We start from the raw sequence: 17,831 nt of genomic DNA on the forward strand, positions 1-17,831 counted from the left end.
TGTTTGTGTGTGTGATGGTGGGGAGATCTGACAAACGTTGACGCATCAAAGGCAGAGAGCATGACTGGCATTTTCATCTGAGGCCCATGCACTGAGCTTTGATGATCAAGATAACCACAGCTGCATGGACCGACTACACGGAGATCGATTTAAACTCCTCCACAGCACGGGCTTTTGCATATTATATGGGTTGCTAGAATTGAGATTGTCTGATAAGCCACGTGTACAGTTTGTGTGTGGGTTCGTTTACATGTACAGTATACGGTGTGTACGAGAGGAGGAATGCTGACGTTTGTAAGATATGGTCGACAGAGAAACCTAATCGTCTCCAAAGGAGTACGCCTCGTCTTTCCTATACATTTTCACTGTACATTTCCAAGTATGTTGTTCAGGCAGACTTTAATACGAAACAAAGAAAACATAGGCGCTTGTCTCAGTTGCTCTCCTCTCTCTCCCTCCTCTCTCCTCTCTCCTCTCTCCTCTCTCTCCTCCCTCCTCTCTCATCTCTCTACCTCCTCTCTCCTCCCTCCTATCTCCTCTCTCCTCTCTCTCCCTCCTCTCTCCTCCCTCCTCCCTACTCTCTCCTCTCTCCTCTCTCTCTCTACTCTCCTCTCGCTCCCTCTTCTCTCCTCTCTCTCCCTCCTCCCTCCTCTCTCCTCTCTCCCTCCTCGCTCTCCCTCCTCTCTCCCTCCTCTCTCTCCCTCCTCTCTCCTCTCTCCTCTCCTCCCTCCTCTCTCCTCTCTCTCCATCCTCTCTCCTCTCTCTCCATCCTCTCTCCTCCTCTCTCTCCCTCCTCTCTCCTCTCTCTCCCTCCTCTCTCCTCTCCTCTCTCTCCCTCCTCCCTTCTCTCCTCTCTCCTCTCTCTCCATCCTCTCTCCTCTCTCTCCATCCTCTCTCCTCTCTCCTCTCTCCTCTCTCTCCTCTCCTCTCTCTCTCTGCTCTCTCCTCTCTCCCTCCTCCCACAGGGAAGTTCACGTGCATTGAGGTGCGTTTCCACCTGGAGAGACAGATGGGTTACTACCTGATCCAGATGTACATCCCCTCTCTCCTCATCGTCATCCTCTCCTGGGTCTCCTTCTGGATCAATATGGACGCCGCGCCCGCTAGGGTGGCACTGGGCATCACCACTGTGCTCACCATGACCACCCAGAGCTCCGGTTCTAGAACGTCTCTGCCTAAGGTGGGTCGGGTGCAGAGTGTGTGAGAGTGTTAGTGGGGGTGCGGGTGTGTGGGTTGGCAGGAGAGTGTGTTGTGTGCATCACCACTGTGCTCGCCCAAAAAGGTGTCCCTTCTTCAGGACTGACTGTCCGTTGTTGATTTGTGGTCTAGGTACAGGGTGACTCTTTCTGTTTGCTTAACGGAGCCTTGCAGTGGGCAGTATTGCAGAGATCTTACAAGATTGAATGTGTTGCATCGTTTATACACTCTTGTTACACCTAAATGATCTCAAGTAGACTGTATAAAGAGTTACCTAAAGAGAGATATCCATTAAGACATGATATACTGTAAGCGATGTTCTGAGATATGTACAGTAAATGCTCCTGCTAGATTTCTGTCTGTATGGAGCATCTCAGTACGGTTTAATACATCTCATCCCAAAGGGCCTGTGTATATATGTTTGGGATTCACCCATGTAGAAGAACAAAATACTGGCACTTAAGTTCAGTATTTTTAGACTTACTGTAAAACCGTGGATACAATTTTCTCCTGGGCCATAGACTACTGTCAAGGTCAAATTTAAAATAAATCTAAATCAAAAAATATCTAACTTGTCTTTTTACCCTTGAGTAGTATTTAGTGTTCTGTATGCGTTAAAGGATAATGCAGTATAGTATATGGAATGTTCTGTTACGTAACTTAATTAAGCATTCAGCAAGAAGACGTTTATACACCGTCATGATATACAGTGGGGAGAACAAGTATTTGATACACTGCCGATTTTGCAAGTTTTCCTACTTACAAAGCATGTAGAGGTCTGTAATTTTTATCATAGGTACACTTCAACTGTGGGAGACGGAATCTAAAACAAAAATCCAGAAAATCACATTGTAGGATTTTTAAGTAATTCATTTGCATTTTATTGCATGACATAAGTATTTGATACATCAGAAAAGCAGAACTTAATATTTGGTACAGAAACCTTTGTTTGCAATTACAGAGATCATACGTTTCCTGTAGTTCTTGACCAGGTTTGCACACACTGCAGCAGGGATTTTGGCCCACTCCTCCATACAGACCTTCTCCAGATCCTTCAGGTTTCGGGGCTGTCGCTGGGCAATACGGACTTTCAGCTCCCTCCAAAGATTTTCTATTGGGTTCAGGTCTGGAGACTGGCTAGGCCACTCCAGGACCTTGAGATGCTTCTTACAGAGCCACTCCTTAGTTGCCCTGGCTGTGTGTTTTGGGTCGTTGTCATGCTGGAAGACCCAGCCACGACCCATCGTCAATGCTCTTACTGAGGGAAGGAGGTTGTTGGCCAAGATCTCGCGATACATGGCCCCATCCATCCTCCCCTCAATACGGTGCAGTCGTCCTGTCCCCTTTGCAGAAAAGCATCCCCAAAGAATGATGTTTCCACCTCCATGCTTCACGGTTGGGATGGTGTTCTTGGGGTTGTACTCATCCTTCTTCTTCCTCCAAACACGGCGAGTGGAGTTTAGACCAAAAATCTCTATTTTTGTCTCATCAGACCACATGACCTTCTCCCCTTCCTCCTCTGGATCATCCAGATGGTCAATGGCAAACTTCAGACGGGCCTGGACATGCGCTGGCTTGAGCAGGGGGACCTTGCGTGCACTGCAGGATTTTAATCCATGACGGCGTAGTGTGTTACTAATGGTTTTCTTTGAGACTGTGGTCCCAGCTCTCTTCAGGTCATTGACCAGGTCCTGCCGTGTAGTTCTGGGCTGATCCTTCACCTTCCTCATGATCATTGATGCCCCACGAGGTGAGATCTTGCATGGAGCCCCAGACCGAGGGTGATTGACCGTCATCTTGAACTTCTTCCATTTTCTAATAATTGCGCCAACAGTTGTTGCCTTCTCACCAAGCTGCTTGCCTATTGTCCTGTAGCCCATCCCAGCCTTGTGCAGGTCTACAATTTACCCCTGATGTCCTTACACATCTCTCTGGTCTTGGCCATTGTGGAGAGGTTGGAGTCTGTTTGATTGAGTGTGTGGACAGGTGTCTTTTATACAGGTAACGAGCTCAAACAGGTGCAGTTAATACAGGTAATGAGTGGAGAACAGGAGGGCTTCTTAAAGAAAAACTAACAGGTCTGTGAGAGCCGGAATTCTTACTGGTCGGTAGGTGATCAAATACTTATGTCATGCAATAAAATGCAAATGAATTACTTAAAAATCCTACAATGTGATTTTCTGGATTTTTGTTTTAGATTCCGTCTCTCACAGTTGAAGTGTACCTATGATAAAAATGACAGACCTCTACATGCTTTGTAAGTAGGAAAACCTGCAAAATCGGCAGTGTATCAAATACTTGTTCTCCCCACTGTACGTGATTGCATATCGATTTTCTTGAAAAATAAAACGGTAACATCATGACAGACTAAATATTAAAGGTCCAATGCAGCTGTTACCTTCAATATCAAATTATTTCTGTCTGGGTAACAATTAAAAGAATAGCTTCTTAGCAAAGAGCAATTTCTCAAGCAAGGATTTAGCTAGGACTGCCTGGGAGTGGTCTGAGTGGGGAGGGGGAAACTGAAGACTAACTGTTATTGGCAGAGAGGCTTTGAACTCTCTTTCTTATTGGTCTATTAACTCATTTACCGCCTGGTGATCTCACCAAGGATGCCAAAACTCCATCCCACCAAAACAGGTTGAAATTTCAGGTGGTCTTTTCAAACAGCTCTTACACTAAAAGGGCATTATCATCATTTTCACAATTTCACTGCATTATTCCAACCTAATAGTGTGGAAATATATATAAAACACAGATAAATATCGTTTTTGTGCCTTTAAAACCTTACATATACAGTGGCAAACAGTATAGGTGGTATCAAGATAAAAACAACCAAATACTCCATGACACATATTTGATATATACATGTATTATGTATTCTCATACACTCCTAACATACTCCAGCATCAATCCAATCTCTGTGAAATGAAAACATAAAACAAGCTGCAAACTTGGCCAGACAGTTGAAATTCTATGAAATTCTGCCAGATAATGTCAGACTATTCATTCTCTCAACTCCTTTGTCTCCGTCTGTCTGTCTGTCTCTGCGTCTCCGTCTGTCAGTCTGTCTCTGCTCTCTGACTGTGTGACTGTGACGTGGTCTCCGTCTGTCTGTCTGTCTGTCTGTCTGTCGGTCTGTCTCTGCTCTCTGACTGTGTGACTGTGACGTGGTCTCCGTCTGTCTGTCTGTCTGTCTGTCGGTCTGTCTCTGCTCTCTGACTGTGTGACTGTGACGTGGTCTCTGTCTGTCTGTCGGTCTGTCTGTCTGTCTGTCGGTCTGTCTCTGCTCTCTGACTGTGTGACTGTGACGTGGTCTCCGTCTGTCTGTCTGTCTGTCTGTCTGTCTGTCGGTCGGTCTGTCTCTGCTCTCTGACTGTGTGACTGTGACGTGGTCTCCGTCTGTCTGTCTGTCTGTCTGTCTGTCGGTCTGTCTCTGCTCTCTGACTGTGTGACTGTGACGTGGTCTCCGTCTGTCTGTCTGTCTGTCTGTCTGTCTGTCTGTCTGTCTGTCGGTCTGTCTCTGCTCTCTGACTGTGTGACTGTGACGTGGTCTCCGTCTGTCTGTCTGTCTGTCTGTCTGTCGGTCTGTCTCTGCTCTCTGACTGTGTGACTGTGACGTGGTCTCCGTCTGTCTGTCTGTCTGTCTGTCTGTCTGTCGGTCTGTCTCTGCTCTCTGACTGTGTGACTGTGACGTGGTCTCCGTCTGTCTGTCTGTCTGTCTGTCGGTCTGTCTCTGCTCTCTGACTGTGTGACTGTGACGTGGTCTCTGTCTGTCTGTCTGTCTGTCTGTCGGTCTGTCTCTGCTCTCTGACTGTGTGACTGTGACGTGGTCTCCGTCTGTCTGTCTGTCTGTCTGTCTGTCGGTCTGTCTCTGCTCTCTGACTGTGTGACTGTGACGTGGTCTCCGTCTGTCTGTCTGTCTGTCTGTCTGTCGGTCTGTCTCTGCTCTCTGACTGTGTGACTGTGACGTGGTCTCCGTCTGTCTGTCTGTCTGTCTGTCTGTCTGTCGGTCTGTCTCTGCTCTCTGACTGTGTGACTGTGACGTGGTCTCCGTCTGTCTGTCTGTCTGTCTGTCGGTCTGTCTCTGCTCTCTGACTGTGTGACTGTGACGTGGTCTCTGTCTGTCTGTCTGTCTGTCTGTCTGTCTGTCTGTCGGTCTGTCTCTGCTCTCTGACTGTGTGACTGTGTCGTGGTCTCCGTCTGTCTGTCTGTCTGTCTGTCTGTCTGTCTGTCTGTCTGTCTGTCGGTCTGTCTCTGCTCTCTGACTGTGTGACTGTGACGTGGTCTCCGTCTGTCTGTCTGTCTGTCGGTCTGTCTCTGCTCTCTGACTGTGTGACTGTGACGTGGTCTCCGTCTGTCTGTCTGTCTGTCTGTCGGTCTGTCTCTGCTCTCTGACTGTGTGACTGTGACGTGGTCTCTGTCTGTCTGTCTGTCTGTCTGTCGGTCTGTCTCTGCTCTCTGACTGTGTGACTGTGACGTGGTCTCTGTCTGTCTGTCTGTCTGTCTGTCTGTCTGTCTGTCTCTGCTCTCTGACTGTGTGACTGTGACGTGGTCTCTGTCTGTCTGTCGGTCTGTCTGTCGGTCTGTCTCTGTTCTCTGACTGTGTGACTGTGACGTGGTCTCTGTCTGTCTGTCTGTCTGTCTCTGTTCTCTGACTGTGTGACTGTGACGTGGTCTCTGTCTGTCTGTCTATCTGTCTGTCTCTGTTCTCTGACTGTGTGACTGTGACGTGGTCTCTCTCTGTCTGTCTGTCTGTCTGTCTGTCTGTCTGTCGGTCTGTCTCTGTTCTCTGACTGTGTGACTGTGACTCTGTCTCTGTCTGTCTAGCTGTCTGTCTGTCTGTCTCTGCTCTCTGACTGTGTGACTGTGACGTGGTCTCTGTCCGTCTGTCTGTCTGTCTGTCTCTGTTCTCTGACTGTGTGACTGTGACGTGGTCTCTGTCTGTCTGTCTGTCTGTCTCTGCTCTCTGACTGTGTGACTGTGACTTTGTCTCCGTCTGTCTGTCTGTCGGTCTGTCTCTGTTCTCTGACTGTGTGACTGTGACGTGGTCTCTGTCTGTCTGTCTGTCTGTCTCTGCTCTCTGACTGTGTGACTGTGACTTTGTCTCCGTCTGTCTGTCTGTCGGTCTGTCTCTGTTCTCTGACTGTGTGACTGTGACGTGGTCTCTGTCTGTCTGTCGGTCTGTCTCTGCTCTCTGACTGTGTGACTGTGACTTTGTCTCCGTCTGTCTGTCTGTCGGTCTGTCTCTGTTCTCTGACTGTGTGACTGTGACTCTGTCTCTGTCTGTCTAGCTGTCTGTCTGTCTGTCTGTCTCTGCTCTCTGACTGTGTGACTGTGACGTGGTCTCTGTCCGTCTGTCTGTCTGTCTGTCTCTGTTCTCTGACTGTGTGACTGTGACGTGGTCTCTGTCTGTCTGTCTGTCTGTCTCTGCTCTCTGACTGTGTGACTGTGACTTTGTCTCCGTCTGTCTGTCTGTCGGTCTGTCTCTGTTCTCTGACTGTGTGACTGTGACGTGGTCTCTGTCTGTCTGTCTGTCTGTCTCTGCTCTCTGACTGTGTGACTGTGACTTTGTCTCCGTCTGTCTGTCTGTCTGTCGGTCTGTCTCTGTTCTCTGACTGTGTGACTGTGACGTGGTCTCTGTCTGTCTGTCTGTCTGTCTGTCTGTCTGTCTGTCTGTCTGTCTGTCTGTCTGTCTGTCTCTGTTCTCTGACTGTGTGACTGTGACGTGGTCTCTGTCTGTCTGTCTGTCTGTCTCTGCTCTCTGACTGTGTGACTGTGACTTTGTCTCCGTCTGTCTGTCTGTCGGTCTGTCTCTGTTCTCTGACTGTGTGACTGTGACGTGGTCTCTGTGTTTCTGTCTGTCTGTCTCTGCTCTCTGACTGTGTGACTGTGACGTGGTCTCTGTCTGTCTGTCTGTCTGTCTGTCGGTCTGTCTCTGTTCTCTGACTGTGTGACTGTGACGTGGTCTCTGTCTGTCTGTCGGTCGGTCTGTCTCTGTTCTCTGACTGTGTGACTGTGACGTGGTCTCTGTCTGTCTGTCTGTCTGTCTGTCTGTCTGTCTGTCTGTCTGTCTGTCTGTCTCTGTTCTCTGACTGTGTGACTGTGACGTGGTCTCCGTCTGTCGGTCTGTCTCTGTTCTCTGACTGTGTGACTGTGACGTGGTCTCTGTCTGTATGTCTGTCTGTCTGTCTGTCTGTCTGTCTGTCGGTCTGTCTCTGTTCTCTGACTGTGTGACTGTGACGTGGTCTCTGTCTGTATGTCTGTCTGTCTGTCGGTCTGTCTCTGCTCTCTGACTGTGTGACTGTGACGTGGTCTCCGTCTGTCGGTCTGTCTCTGCTCTCTGACTGTGTGACTGTGACGTGGTCTCTGTCTGTATGTCTGTCTGTCTGTCTGTCTGTCTGTCGGTCTGTCTCTGTTCTCTGACTGTGTGACTGTGACGTGGTCTCTGTCTGTATGTCTGTCTGTCTGTCGGTCTGTCTCTGCTCTCTGACTGTGTGACTGTGACGTGGTCTCTGTCTGTCTGTCTGTCTGTATGTCTGTCTGTCTGTCTGTCTGTCTGTCTGTCTGTCTCTGTTCTCTGACTGTGTGACTGTGACGTGGTCTCTGTCTGTCTGTCTGTCTGTCTGTCTGTCTGTCTGTCTGTCTGTCTGTCTGTCTCTGTTCTCTGACTGTGTGACTGTGACGTGGTCTCTGTCTGTCTGTCTGTCTGTCTGTCTCTGTTCTCTGACTGTGTGACTGTGACGTGGTCTCTGTCTGTCTGTCTGTCTGTCCGTCTGTCTGTCTGTCTGTCTGTCGGTCTGTCTCTGCTCTCTGACTGTGTGACTGTGACGTGGTCTCTGTCTGTCTGTCCGTCTGTCTCTGCTCTCTGACTGTGTGACTGTGACGTGGTCTCTGTCTGTCTGTCTGTCTGTCTGTCTGTCTGTCTGTCTGTCTGTCTGTCTGTCTGTCTGTCTGTCTGTCTGTCTGTCTCTGCTCTCTGACTGTGTGACTGTGACGTGGTCTCTGTCTGTCTGTCTGTCTGTCTGTCTGTCTGTCTGTCTGTCTCTGCTCTCTGACTGTGTGACTGTGACGTGGTCTCTGTCTGTCTGTCTGTCTGTCTCTGCTCTCTGACTGTGTGACTGTGACGTGGTCTCTGTCTGTCTGTCGGTCTGTCTCTGCTCTCTGACTGTGTGACTGTGACGTGGTCTCCGTCTGTCTGTCTGTCTGTCTGTCGGTCTGTCTGTCTGTCGGTCTGTCTCTGCTCTCTGACTGTGTGACTGTGACGTGGTCTCCGTCTGTCTGTCTGTCTGTCTGTCTGTCTCTGCTCTCTGACTGTGTGACTGTGACGTGGTCTCTGTCCGTCTGTCTGTCTGTCTGTCTCTGTTCTCTGACTGTGTGACTGTGACTTTGTCTCTGTCTGTCTAGCTGTCTGTCTGTCTGTCTGTCTGTCTGTCTCTGCTCTCTGACTGTGTGACTGTGACGTGGTCTCTGTCCGTCTGTCTGTCTGTCTGTCTCTGTTCTCTGACTGTGTGACTGTGACGTGGTCTCTGTCTGTCTGTCTGTCTGTCTCTGCTCTCTGACTGTGTGACTGTGACTTTGTCTCCGTCTGTCTTTCTGTCGGTCTGTCTCTGTTCTCTGACTGTGTGACTGTGACTTTGTCTCCGTCTGTCTGTCTGTCGGTCTGTCTCTGTTCTCTGACTGTGTGACTGTGACGTGGTCTCTGTCTGTCTGTCTGTCTGTCTGTCTGTCTGTCTGTCTGTCTGTCTGTCGGTCTGTCTCTGTTCTCTGACTGTGTGACTGTGACGTGGTCTCTGTCTGTCTGTCTGTCTGTCTGTCTCTGCTCTCTGACTTTGTGACTGTGACTTTGTCTCCGTCTGTCTGTCTGTCGGTCTGTCTCTGTTCTCTGACTGTGTGACTGTGACGTGGTCTCTGTCTGTCTGTCTGTCTGTCTGTCTGTCTGTCTGTCTGTCTGTCTGTCGGTCTGTCTCTGTTCTCTGACTGTGTGACTGTGACGTGGTCTCTGTCTGTCTGTCTGTCTCTGTTCTCTGACTGTGTGACTGTGACCTGGTCTCTGTCTGTCTGTCTGTCTGTCTGTCTGTCTGTCTGTCTGCCTGTCTGTCTGTCTGTCGGTCTGTCTCTGTTCTCTGACTGTGTGACTGTGACGTGGTCTCTGTCTGTCTGTCGGTCGGTCTGTCTCTGTTCTCTGACTGTGTGACTGTGACCTGGTCTCTGTCTGTCTGTCTGTCTGTCTGTCTGTCTGTCTGTCTGTCTGTCTGTCGGTCTGTCTCTGTTCTCTGACTGTGTGACTGTGACGTGGTCTCTGTCTGTCTGTCTGTCTGTCTCTGCTCTCTGACTTTGTGACTGTGACTTTGTCTCCGTCTGTCTGTCTGTCGGTCTGTCTCTGTTCTCTGACTGTGTGACTGTGACGTGGTCTCTGTCTGTGTGGTCTCTGTCTGTCTGTCTGTCTGTCTGTCTGTCTGTCTGTCTGTCTGTCTGTCTCTGCTCTCTGACTGTGTGACTGTGACATGGTCTCTGTCTGTCTGTCTGTCTGTCTGTCTGTCTGTCTGTCTGTCTGTCTCTGTTCTCTGACTGTGTGACTGTGACGTGGTCTCTGTCTGTCTGTCTGTCTGTCTCTGTTCTCTGACTGTGTGACTGTGACGTGGTCTCTGTCTGTCTGTCTGTCTGTCTGTCTGTCTGTCTGTCTGTCGGTCTGTCTCTGTTCTCTGACTGTGTGACTGTGACGTGGTCTCTGTCTGTCTGTCTGTCTGTCTCTGCTCTCTGACTGTGTGACTGTGACTTTGTCTCCGTCTGTCAGTCTGTCTCTGCTCTCTGACTGTGTGACTGTGACTTTGTCTCCGTCTGTCAGTCTGTCTCTGCTCTCTGACTGTGTGACTGTGACTTTGTCTCCGTCTGTCTGTCTGTCTCCTCTGTCTGTCGGTCTGTCTCTGCTCTCTGACTGTGTGACTGTGACTTTGTCTCTCTGGTGTTGTAGGTGTCCTATGTGAAGGCCATCGACATCTGGATGGCGGTGTGTCTGCTCTTCGTATTCTCCGCTCTGCTCGAGTACGCCGCCGTCAACTTTGTCTCCAGGCAACACAAGGAACTCTTAAGACTCCGCCCGCGGAGGACGAAGAAGAAGGTAACGTTTACAGACCAATCTAGAACACGTTCGTCGAATCAGAGCGTGAACAAACAACTGTGCAACAATGACTGCATATTGCCGTTATGGTGTGGTTCCTTAAGGAGCTCTGAGGCTGAACTAAGTGGTCACAAAGCACCCTCCGAATAACTCATATCTCAATGCTTTAGCACCTAACAAATAATGAAACAAGCAATTCTTGTTTCATTATTTAAAACGAGTTGTGTCAAAGTCCATGAAACAAGCAGTGTAACATGAAATGTTGTCTGAAGACTGTCTGAGGATGTTGAGAAATGTCAAAAGATGAGGTTGACAGAGGAGCTCTGGGAATTAGTCGGCCCAAAATGTGACTTGACGGATGTAGGGGCGGCTTAGTGGCCTTGACTCTGTGGTTAATTGGGTTTCTGGCCTTTTGGACATTTTAAAAGATTAAGACGGAAAAGTCCAATTATACGCTGTCTGTCACTAAATCGGGCCCTAGCCTGGACTCTGGGCCCGAGTCAGATAAATCATGTCTCTATGGTCAAAAGGCTTGCTTATTTAGGTTGTTGAAGCTATTTATCCAGGCAATTCAGTTGCGAACAAATTCTTACTCATGAAAGTAGACGACAGAAAGTTAGCATACTCTTTGTATTCGGACTCGGCAAAACAACATGGCCTTGTTTGACACAATGAAAACGTTGAGGCACAACAGAAAAGCAACCTCCCCAACAGGTGCAATGTTCTACCATCCACCTTTGAGTCAACACTGCTCCCCTGTGGCCATATACTGTTACTACACCAACCTGTCGTGCACCAAGGATAAAACTTCCAATGTTTACTTCGACATGTTTACTACAAAGCTTCCTGAAGGACAGAACGGGTCAGTGTCTGAACATTTGGCTGATGTCTGTGTTTCTTCCTGTCCCTCATCCATTAATATAAAATGGAGACTGCCTCTCTCTGTACCAGGGGAAAAGTCCATTTGCTTTATACTGTGTGGATTTTACCAAGGGAATATTCAGGCCAATAAAATCAAAGAGATGGGGGGAAATCGAGATAGAACACGATGAGATAAAGATGAATGAACACTGCTGGTAACCAAGAGTAGGAAAAAGTCACTAAGTGGATAAGGGGTCATTGTCAATTCAAACATGCAGGGCTCAGCCTTTCTCTATCTAACTTGAGGTAACCAACTTGTCTAGAAGTCAAATACCAACACACACACACAAAAATTATGTTATTTTCAATTTCACCTCGCCCAGTTTCTTAAAGCATGGCACAGCTTTTGTTTTGATTCACCTTCTTGTTTGATGTTCTTGTCTATTTTCATGTGTTTCTGGCATATCCACAGGGTTTCAGGCATATCCACAGGGTTTCAGGCATATCCACGGCGTTTCAGGCATATCCACGGCGTTTCAGGCATATCCATGGCGTTTCAGGCATATCCATAGCGTTTCAAACATATTCACAGCGTTTCAGGCATATCCACGGCGTTTCAGGCATATCCATGGCGTTCAGGCATATCCACGGCGTTTTAGGCATATCCATGGCGTTTTAGGCCTATCCACGGCGTTTTAGGCATATCCACGGCGTTTCAGGCATATCCATAGCGTTTCAGGCATATCCACGGCGTTTCAGGCATATTCACAGCGTTTCAGGCATATCCACGGCGTTTCAGGCATATCCACAGCGTTTCAGGCATATTCACAGCGTTTCAGGCATATCCACGGCGTTTCAGGCATATCCACAGCGTTTCAGGCATGTCCACAGCGTTTCAGGCATATCCACAGCGTTTCAGGCATATCCACAGCGTTTCAGGCATATCCACGGCGTTTCAGGCATATCCACAGCGTTTCAGGCATATCCACGGCGTTCAGGCATATCCACAGCGTTTCAGGCATATCCACGGCGTTTCAGGCATATCCACGGCGTTCAGGCATATCCACGGCGTTTTAGGCATATCCACGGCGTTTCAGGCATATCCACGGCGTTTCAGGCATATCCACAGGGTTTCAGGCATATCCACAGGGTTTCAGGCATATCCACAGGGTTTCAGGCATATCCACAGTGAATTCCTCTATATTGCATGATTCTCATCATCATTTTGGTACTTTGTTTGTTTATGTTTTCCATTTGCATGCTTCTCCTGTGATGAAAGAATGGTGATGAGGATCACTCCATTGATCCCAATGAGCTGGCTGAGTCATTGAGACGCTTTAATGGTTTGAGAAACAACGATACGCCCATATATGGATCTATGGGCCACATCTACAATTCCTCTGACAGGGTAAAGAACATTAGGACCCAGCTATAAGAACCACACTCCATCTGGTCATAAGTTTGTGTGTTTGTGTTCCTTGTAGTTTGTGCTGTTCCTCTGCTGTTTGTCGTTGTCGGTGTTCTCTCCATATTCATATTGATTTTCACACCTAAGTATGAGAGCTATACAAAGACAGCATAGAAACATACATTTTTTTACAGTATTTCATCAAAGAGAATGTGTTGTAAAAATGTGTGGCAATTAAATCTTCCCTGGAGTCAGATGATCTTGTGGATCCCATTTTTATATCTCTGCATCCAGTATAAAGGACGCTGGAGGTGGTTTTGCGAGCCAATGCTAACTACTGACTGGACGCCTATGGTAAAAGCTAGCATGCTAAACGCTACCATAGAAGCCTAGTCATTGTGCTAACGCCAGTTAGCAACTTCCTTCAAACTGCACGAAGAGGCGTAAAAATGGCATCCAGTTCATCTGACTCTTTGGAAGTAGATAAAGGGCTTCATTGGCGATTTCCCAAAGTATCCCTTTAAGCGTAATGTGACTCACAATGCTGGTTTAGTGACTCATTGACTCTGTGACTTTCTTCATGACACTAATGGCATTCCATTATTCTTCATAATTAGTTTAATGTCATAATGGCCTGTTGTCAACTTGTCACACACACACACTCCCTGTTTTCACTCCCAGTTCCTTGTTCCTTTCAGTTGATGTTTCTTTTTATTTCCCTATCCAAATGCATTTCTGTAGAAATTGCATTTCAGCCTGGAAACAAGGACAATATCAAAACGTTTCCTGCTTTCCTATTCTTCCCTCATGTCAACATTTCATTTGTTGTTCATTGTGAATTCGCTCATGGAAAAATGATTGCTCAACTCGTATTGATTCTGTTTTCATTCCATTTAAATAATTTCCATATTGGTCATGTCTAACAAAACTATCACACGCGGGGCTTTGTTTGTGCGTCGGCCAAAGGTAATACCCCTTCATTCATATGATGTCAATTGCTTTTTAAAGAGAACTTCCAGTTCTGAGCCCTTTTTTCGACCCTAGTTTTGACATTTGAGGGAAAAGGCCAGGGGAACGCTTGAGTGGTGACAACTGTAAAGGGTACAGGACTGAGTAGATTTGAAAGAGAGAGGAGTGTGTCCTAGGATAACACCAGAGGCATTATGGGTTATAAAAACAATAATAGACTAGAGGTTTTAAGCAAGGTCTCATGACGCACAAATCACTCCATGTTCATGTTGCACTGTGATAGATTTATTGAGTTAGGGAGAATAGGCATTGACTCAACATGAAGTCAAAGGCTGAAGTTTAGTTGAAGTCAAGTTTATTTGGAGTGTTAGCAGGAGGGAGACTGAAGTGTACTTGGCTGGGAGACTTAGTCAGCCTGTCATTTTGCTGCTGTTGCTATGGCAAGTGATCCCCCATGGTTAAGAGAGGAGGGAGAGCAAGATCAATGGAGGGAGAGGGATGACGTTTCAGTGTCCCTGTCTGGAGCACCTCAAGGCCGTCCATCGGGGGAGCCGTTCCCGTTCAGGGAGTTCATTCATCCTTGACCTCTGACCCCTATTTAACTAACTCCTGCCTTTCCTGTTCGTAGGACGACGATGTGAGGGAGAGCCGCCTCAGCTTCACCACCACGACCGGCAGTGGCGGCACTGCGGTCAAGGACGGCACCATCCCCAAGGCCACCAACAACGCCACCACCACCCCGGGCGCCGCGGGGCCACAGCCCGCCCAGCACCCTAAGAAGGACCCGGCCACCAAGAGCCACGAAGAGATGAGAAAGCTGTTCATCGACCGCGCCAAGAAGATCGACACGGTATCACGGGCGGGTTTCCCCCTGGCCTTCCTGTTTTTTAACATTTTCTACTGGGTCCTGTACAAGATTCTCCGGGCTGAGGATGTGCACAAGGACTAGTACAGAACACTACAGTACAGTAGGGTACATTACAGTACAGTACAGTACAGTAGGGTACATTACAGTACAGTACATTACAGTACAGTACAGTAGGGTACATTACAGTACAGTACAGTAGGGTACATTACAGTACAGTAGGGTACAGTACAGTAGGGTACAGTACAGTACAGTACAGTAGGGTACAGTACAATGAAACAAGGGGAAAGAAGACCCCGGTCCCTCCTTACAATGTGGGAACCGTTTGACATTAACATTTGGCAGTTCACCAACTACCTGGGGTTCCAAAACAAAGTCCTGCCAAGGTTTTAAAAAAGAGGATTAAGGAGATGACTCGGGAGATGAACTGAGTATTTACAGAGCAGAGTTATGCACGTATCGCCCACCGACAACAAGAGAGGACAGACTCCGTGCTCACTATGCAACTGGAGACCAGTTTGGAGCATCGGACGAGACCCACTTCACCACCCCACACAATCTGCAGTCAAAACGGGAGCAATGCTTTTATTCACCTCTGCAAACCCTCTGTCACCAACACACACACACACAGGACCTCCCAAACACTGTACCCACACTTGTGTCTTACAGCTTTACTGCCAATGTTCTATGTACAGTACAGTTTCCATACAACACTGGTAAACAAGGAACAACTTCCAGTACACTCAAGTCCTTTGTAGATTTTCCACCAGATTATAGTGCATCTTTATTATAACCATCAGATGTTTGTTATACTTCTCAGATATAAAAAGCTGCCACTTTGGCACATTTCCAAGCTCACTAGTGTGGGTTAAATGTCCCGCCCCTAGTGCTACTCATCACGTACAGAAACGTAATTAACCTCTCTGTGACTTTGTTGAGTGATTCAACTCCCCAGGTCCACACTCAGCACAAACTCAACTATGGTGTTAACATGTTTTTTTCTCACCTTCATTTCCTTATTTCCACAAAATGATGATTCACTATTCACTGTTCCGTTCACTCGGTCAAACAAACCACTGCCGAAACACTCAAGTCAAACGGGGCCAAATATGTGAAAGCATCAACCTTAAATTACCTAGAATCTCAACACAATCTAACAAAGGATCGACCAAAGAGGTAACCTACTGAGAAAAACTGAAATAACAACATGAAAATAGAATATAAAAAGAGAGATTTGATACCGATGTAGTCTCCATGAGTCCCCACTGTGAATTTGGAAGGCTGAGGATATCATTAAAGTAACTGCCGAGTGTTTTCAGATTTCTATTAAATATGACCTATAATTTCTTACAATAGTAGTGAAATTGTTTTCTTTGCTAAATGTTTTAAGTAAGTATGTTAAAAGAGCAGGTTTCCTGTGTTTGAAGGGTGTGGACGTACCCCAACAACAGAATGGTGTGGGCGTATAAAAATATGAACTCAAGTAGACCGCTGATTGGCCAGCTCATTCTCCTCTAGACTGCTGATTGGCCAGCTCATCCTCCTCAGGGAGATGACATGTTCTATGAGGAAATGGCAAGCATTTTTTAAACGGTCTGTTTGAGAAACAAGTTTGAGGTGGGGTTTTGGAAGTGTTTTTTCCAATTTATGCTTTGTTCACAAATACGAGTATAGGACGAGTCAGCAACATTATTTGGAAATTAGTTAACAGAATATTAACTTTTAAAGGGGAGATTTTCACTGAGCAGTTACTTTAACAGTATATAGCCGTAATACTATACACAGCCTGAATCAGGCCTTTCACTTCTTGGTTTACAACTTGCCTTTCAATATAATCTTTATTTTATCATTTTTTCTATCAAATGCTCACAAATTACTATTGCTCTGGTGTCACTGAGCATATCACTCAGAAACTGTGTTGGTAGCAGTACACAACCCTGGGGAGCACCAATTAAGTTATCTGATCTAGGTTCAGTATCCAGAGTACCTATATTTGAATAGTTACATGTATGGGATATAAGACTTTTAAATGAAAGGAATTCACACTCTCCATAAGTACGGGGGTAAAAGTGCATGTATAGAGATGAAGAAAGAATTTAGAATAGATTGTAATTGTTATGATGAAGTAACATTTTATTTAACTGTATTTAAAAATAATGATAGAAATGAGAGGTTGTTTACTTTGTTGATATACTGAAATTATTATCAACAACAGAGCTGTATGAACAGACAAATTATCGGAATATCGGACAAATGGGCAATGATTCAGTCGTATCATATTCTTGTGTTTGATCAAACCTGATGACAGACAGAGACAGTATAAAACTGCAGTGTTAAAGACCTGACCTAATTTTAAGATGACTCACAATGGAGAAGACAATAAAATCAACATCTTTATGGATACATCTATGAAACGTGCAATATATCAATCTCCTCTCCTTTTTCTAGATGGTTGACAGGTTCTTGTACTCCAAGACTGTTGTGATGTTTTTTGAAAGATATTGAAAAAATATTTGGTAAGGCATTTCCAGAATTTTACACTATTTAAAAACAACTACTGATTAAATCTATGAAGAGATACTGTGCCATATACTTTTGGTAAAAACATATCTATATTCCCACATTCCTTAATAAAGTGACAAAGCTTTCATATAGTTCTACAGATTTTAATACCACTTCTACATATTAGTATTTGACACAGTTATACACAATGTGAAGGATGAATTAATATACGTTTCATGTACATTTCTATTGCAGGTGTATTTAAATACTTTATTTTGTACAAAAATGACAGTATTATTAAATGTTAGATGCATGAACTGAATTCAATGTCAATATATTTATTTTTGAACTTGTGTTTGACCTGTGTTTTAGTTGCTGCTGTGATGATGAGAACACATGTGTTTTTTTTCCATTATAATGTACATCTGTAAATACTTTTCATACATCTAATAAAGGTCCTTTGGAGAGAAAGATAGAGAGAAAAAACGTACATTTCTAAATGAAGATTTTGTCATTTGTGTCTTTGTTACTGTATCAATTCAGAGGATCATACAGATCTATACCCACACGGGGTTTCGAACCTGTGACCCTGCTGTGCCCTGAAGTTCAAATCACATTGTATTGGTCGCATACACGTATTTAGCAGATGTTATTGTGGGTGTAGCGAAATGCTTGTGTTCCTAGCTCCAACAGTGCAGTGGTATCTAACAATTCACAACAATACAAACAAATCTAAAATGGATAATAATTAAATTAATAAATATATACATCTTAGGACAAGCAATTAGGACAACAAAATACAGTATACTGTATACATATGAAATGAGTAAAAGAGTATGTTAACATTATTAAAGTGACTAGTGTTCCATTATTAATGTGACAAGTGATTCCATGACTATGTAGAAAAG

At 45.9% G+C, this 17,831-nt stretch overlaps 1 protein-coding gene across 3 annotated transcripts in view; it reads left to right on the forward strand.

Moving 5' to 3' along the window:
* glra3 (glycine receptor, alpha 3) overlaps positions 1 to 17,394 on the forward strand; it is a 103,714-nt gene extending 86,320 nt beyond the window's left edge. For 2 of the 3 annotated variants that reach the window (XM_071407402.1, XM_071407401.1), the window contains exons 7-9: positions 966 to 1,180; positions 10,172 to 10,318; positions 14,185 to 17,394. In XM_071407402.1, the coding sequence (XP_071263503.1) occupies positions 966 to 1,180; positions 10,172 to 10,318; positions 14,185 to 14,505 (683 nt within the window). In that variant the 3' untranslated portion in view covers positions 14,506 to 17,394. Of the gene's footprint in view, positions 1 to 965; positions 1,181 to 10,171; positions 10,319 to 12,458; positions 12,588 to 14,184 lie in introns of all 3 variants that reach the window. The other variant, XM_071407403.1, reaches the window with a different exon arrangement.
* The last annotated feature ends 437 nt before the right edge of the window (positions 17,395 to 17,831 follow it).

Source organism: Salvelinus alpinus, chromosome 6 (genome assembly GCF_045679555.1).
Source record: "Salvelinus alpinus chromosome 6, SLU_Salpinus.1, whole genome shotgun sequence".
Lineage (NCBI taxonomy): Eukaryota > Metazoa > Chordata > Actinopteri > Salmoniformes > Salmonidae > Salvelinus > Salvelinus alpinus.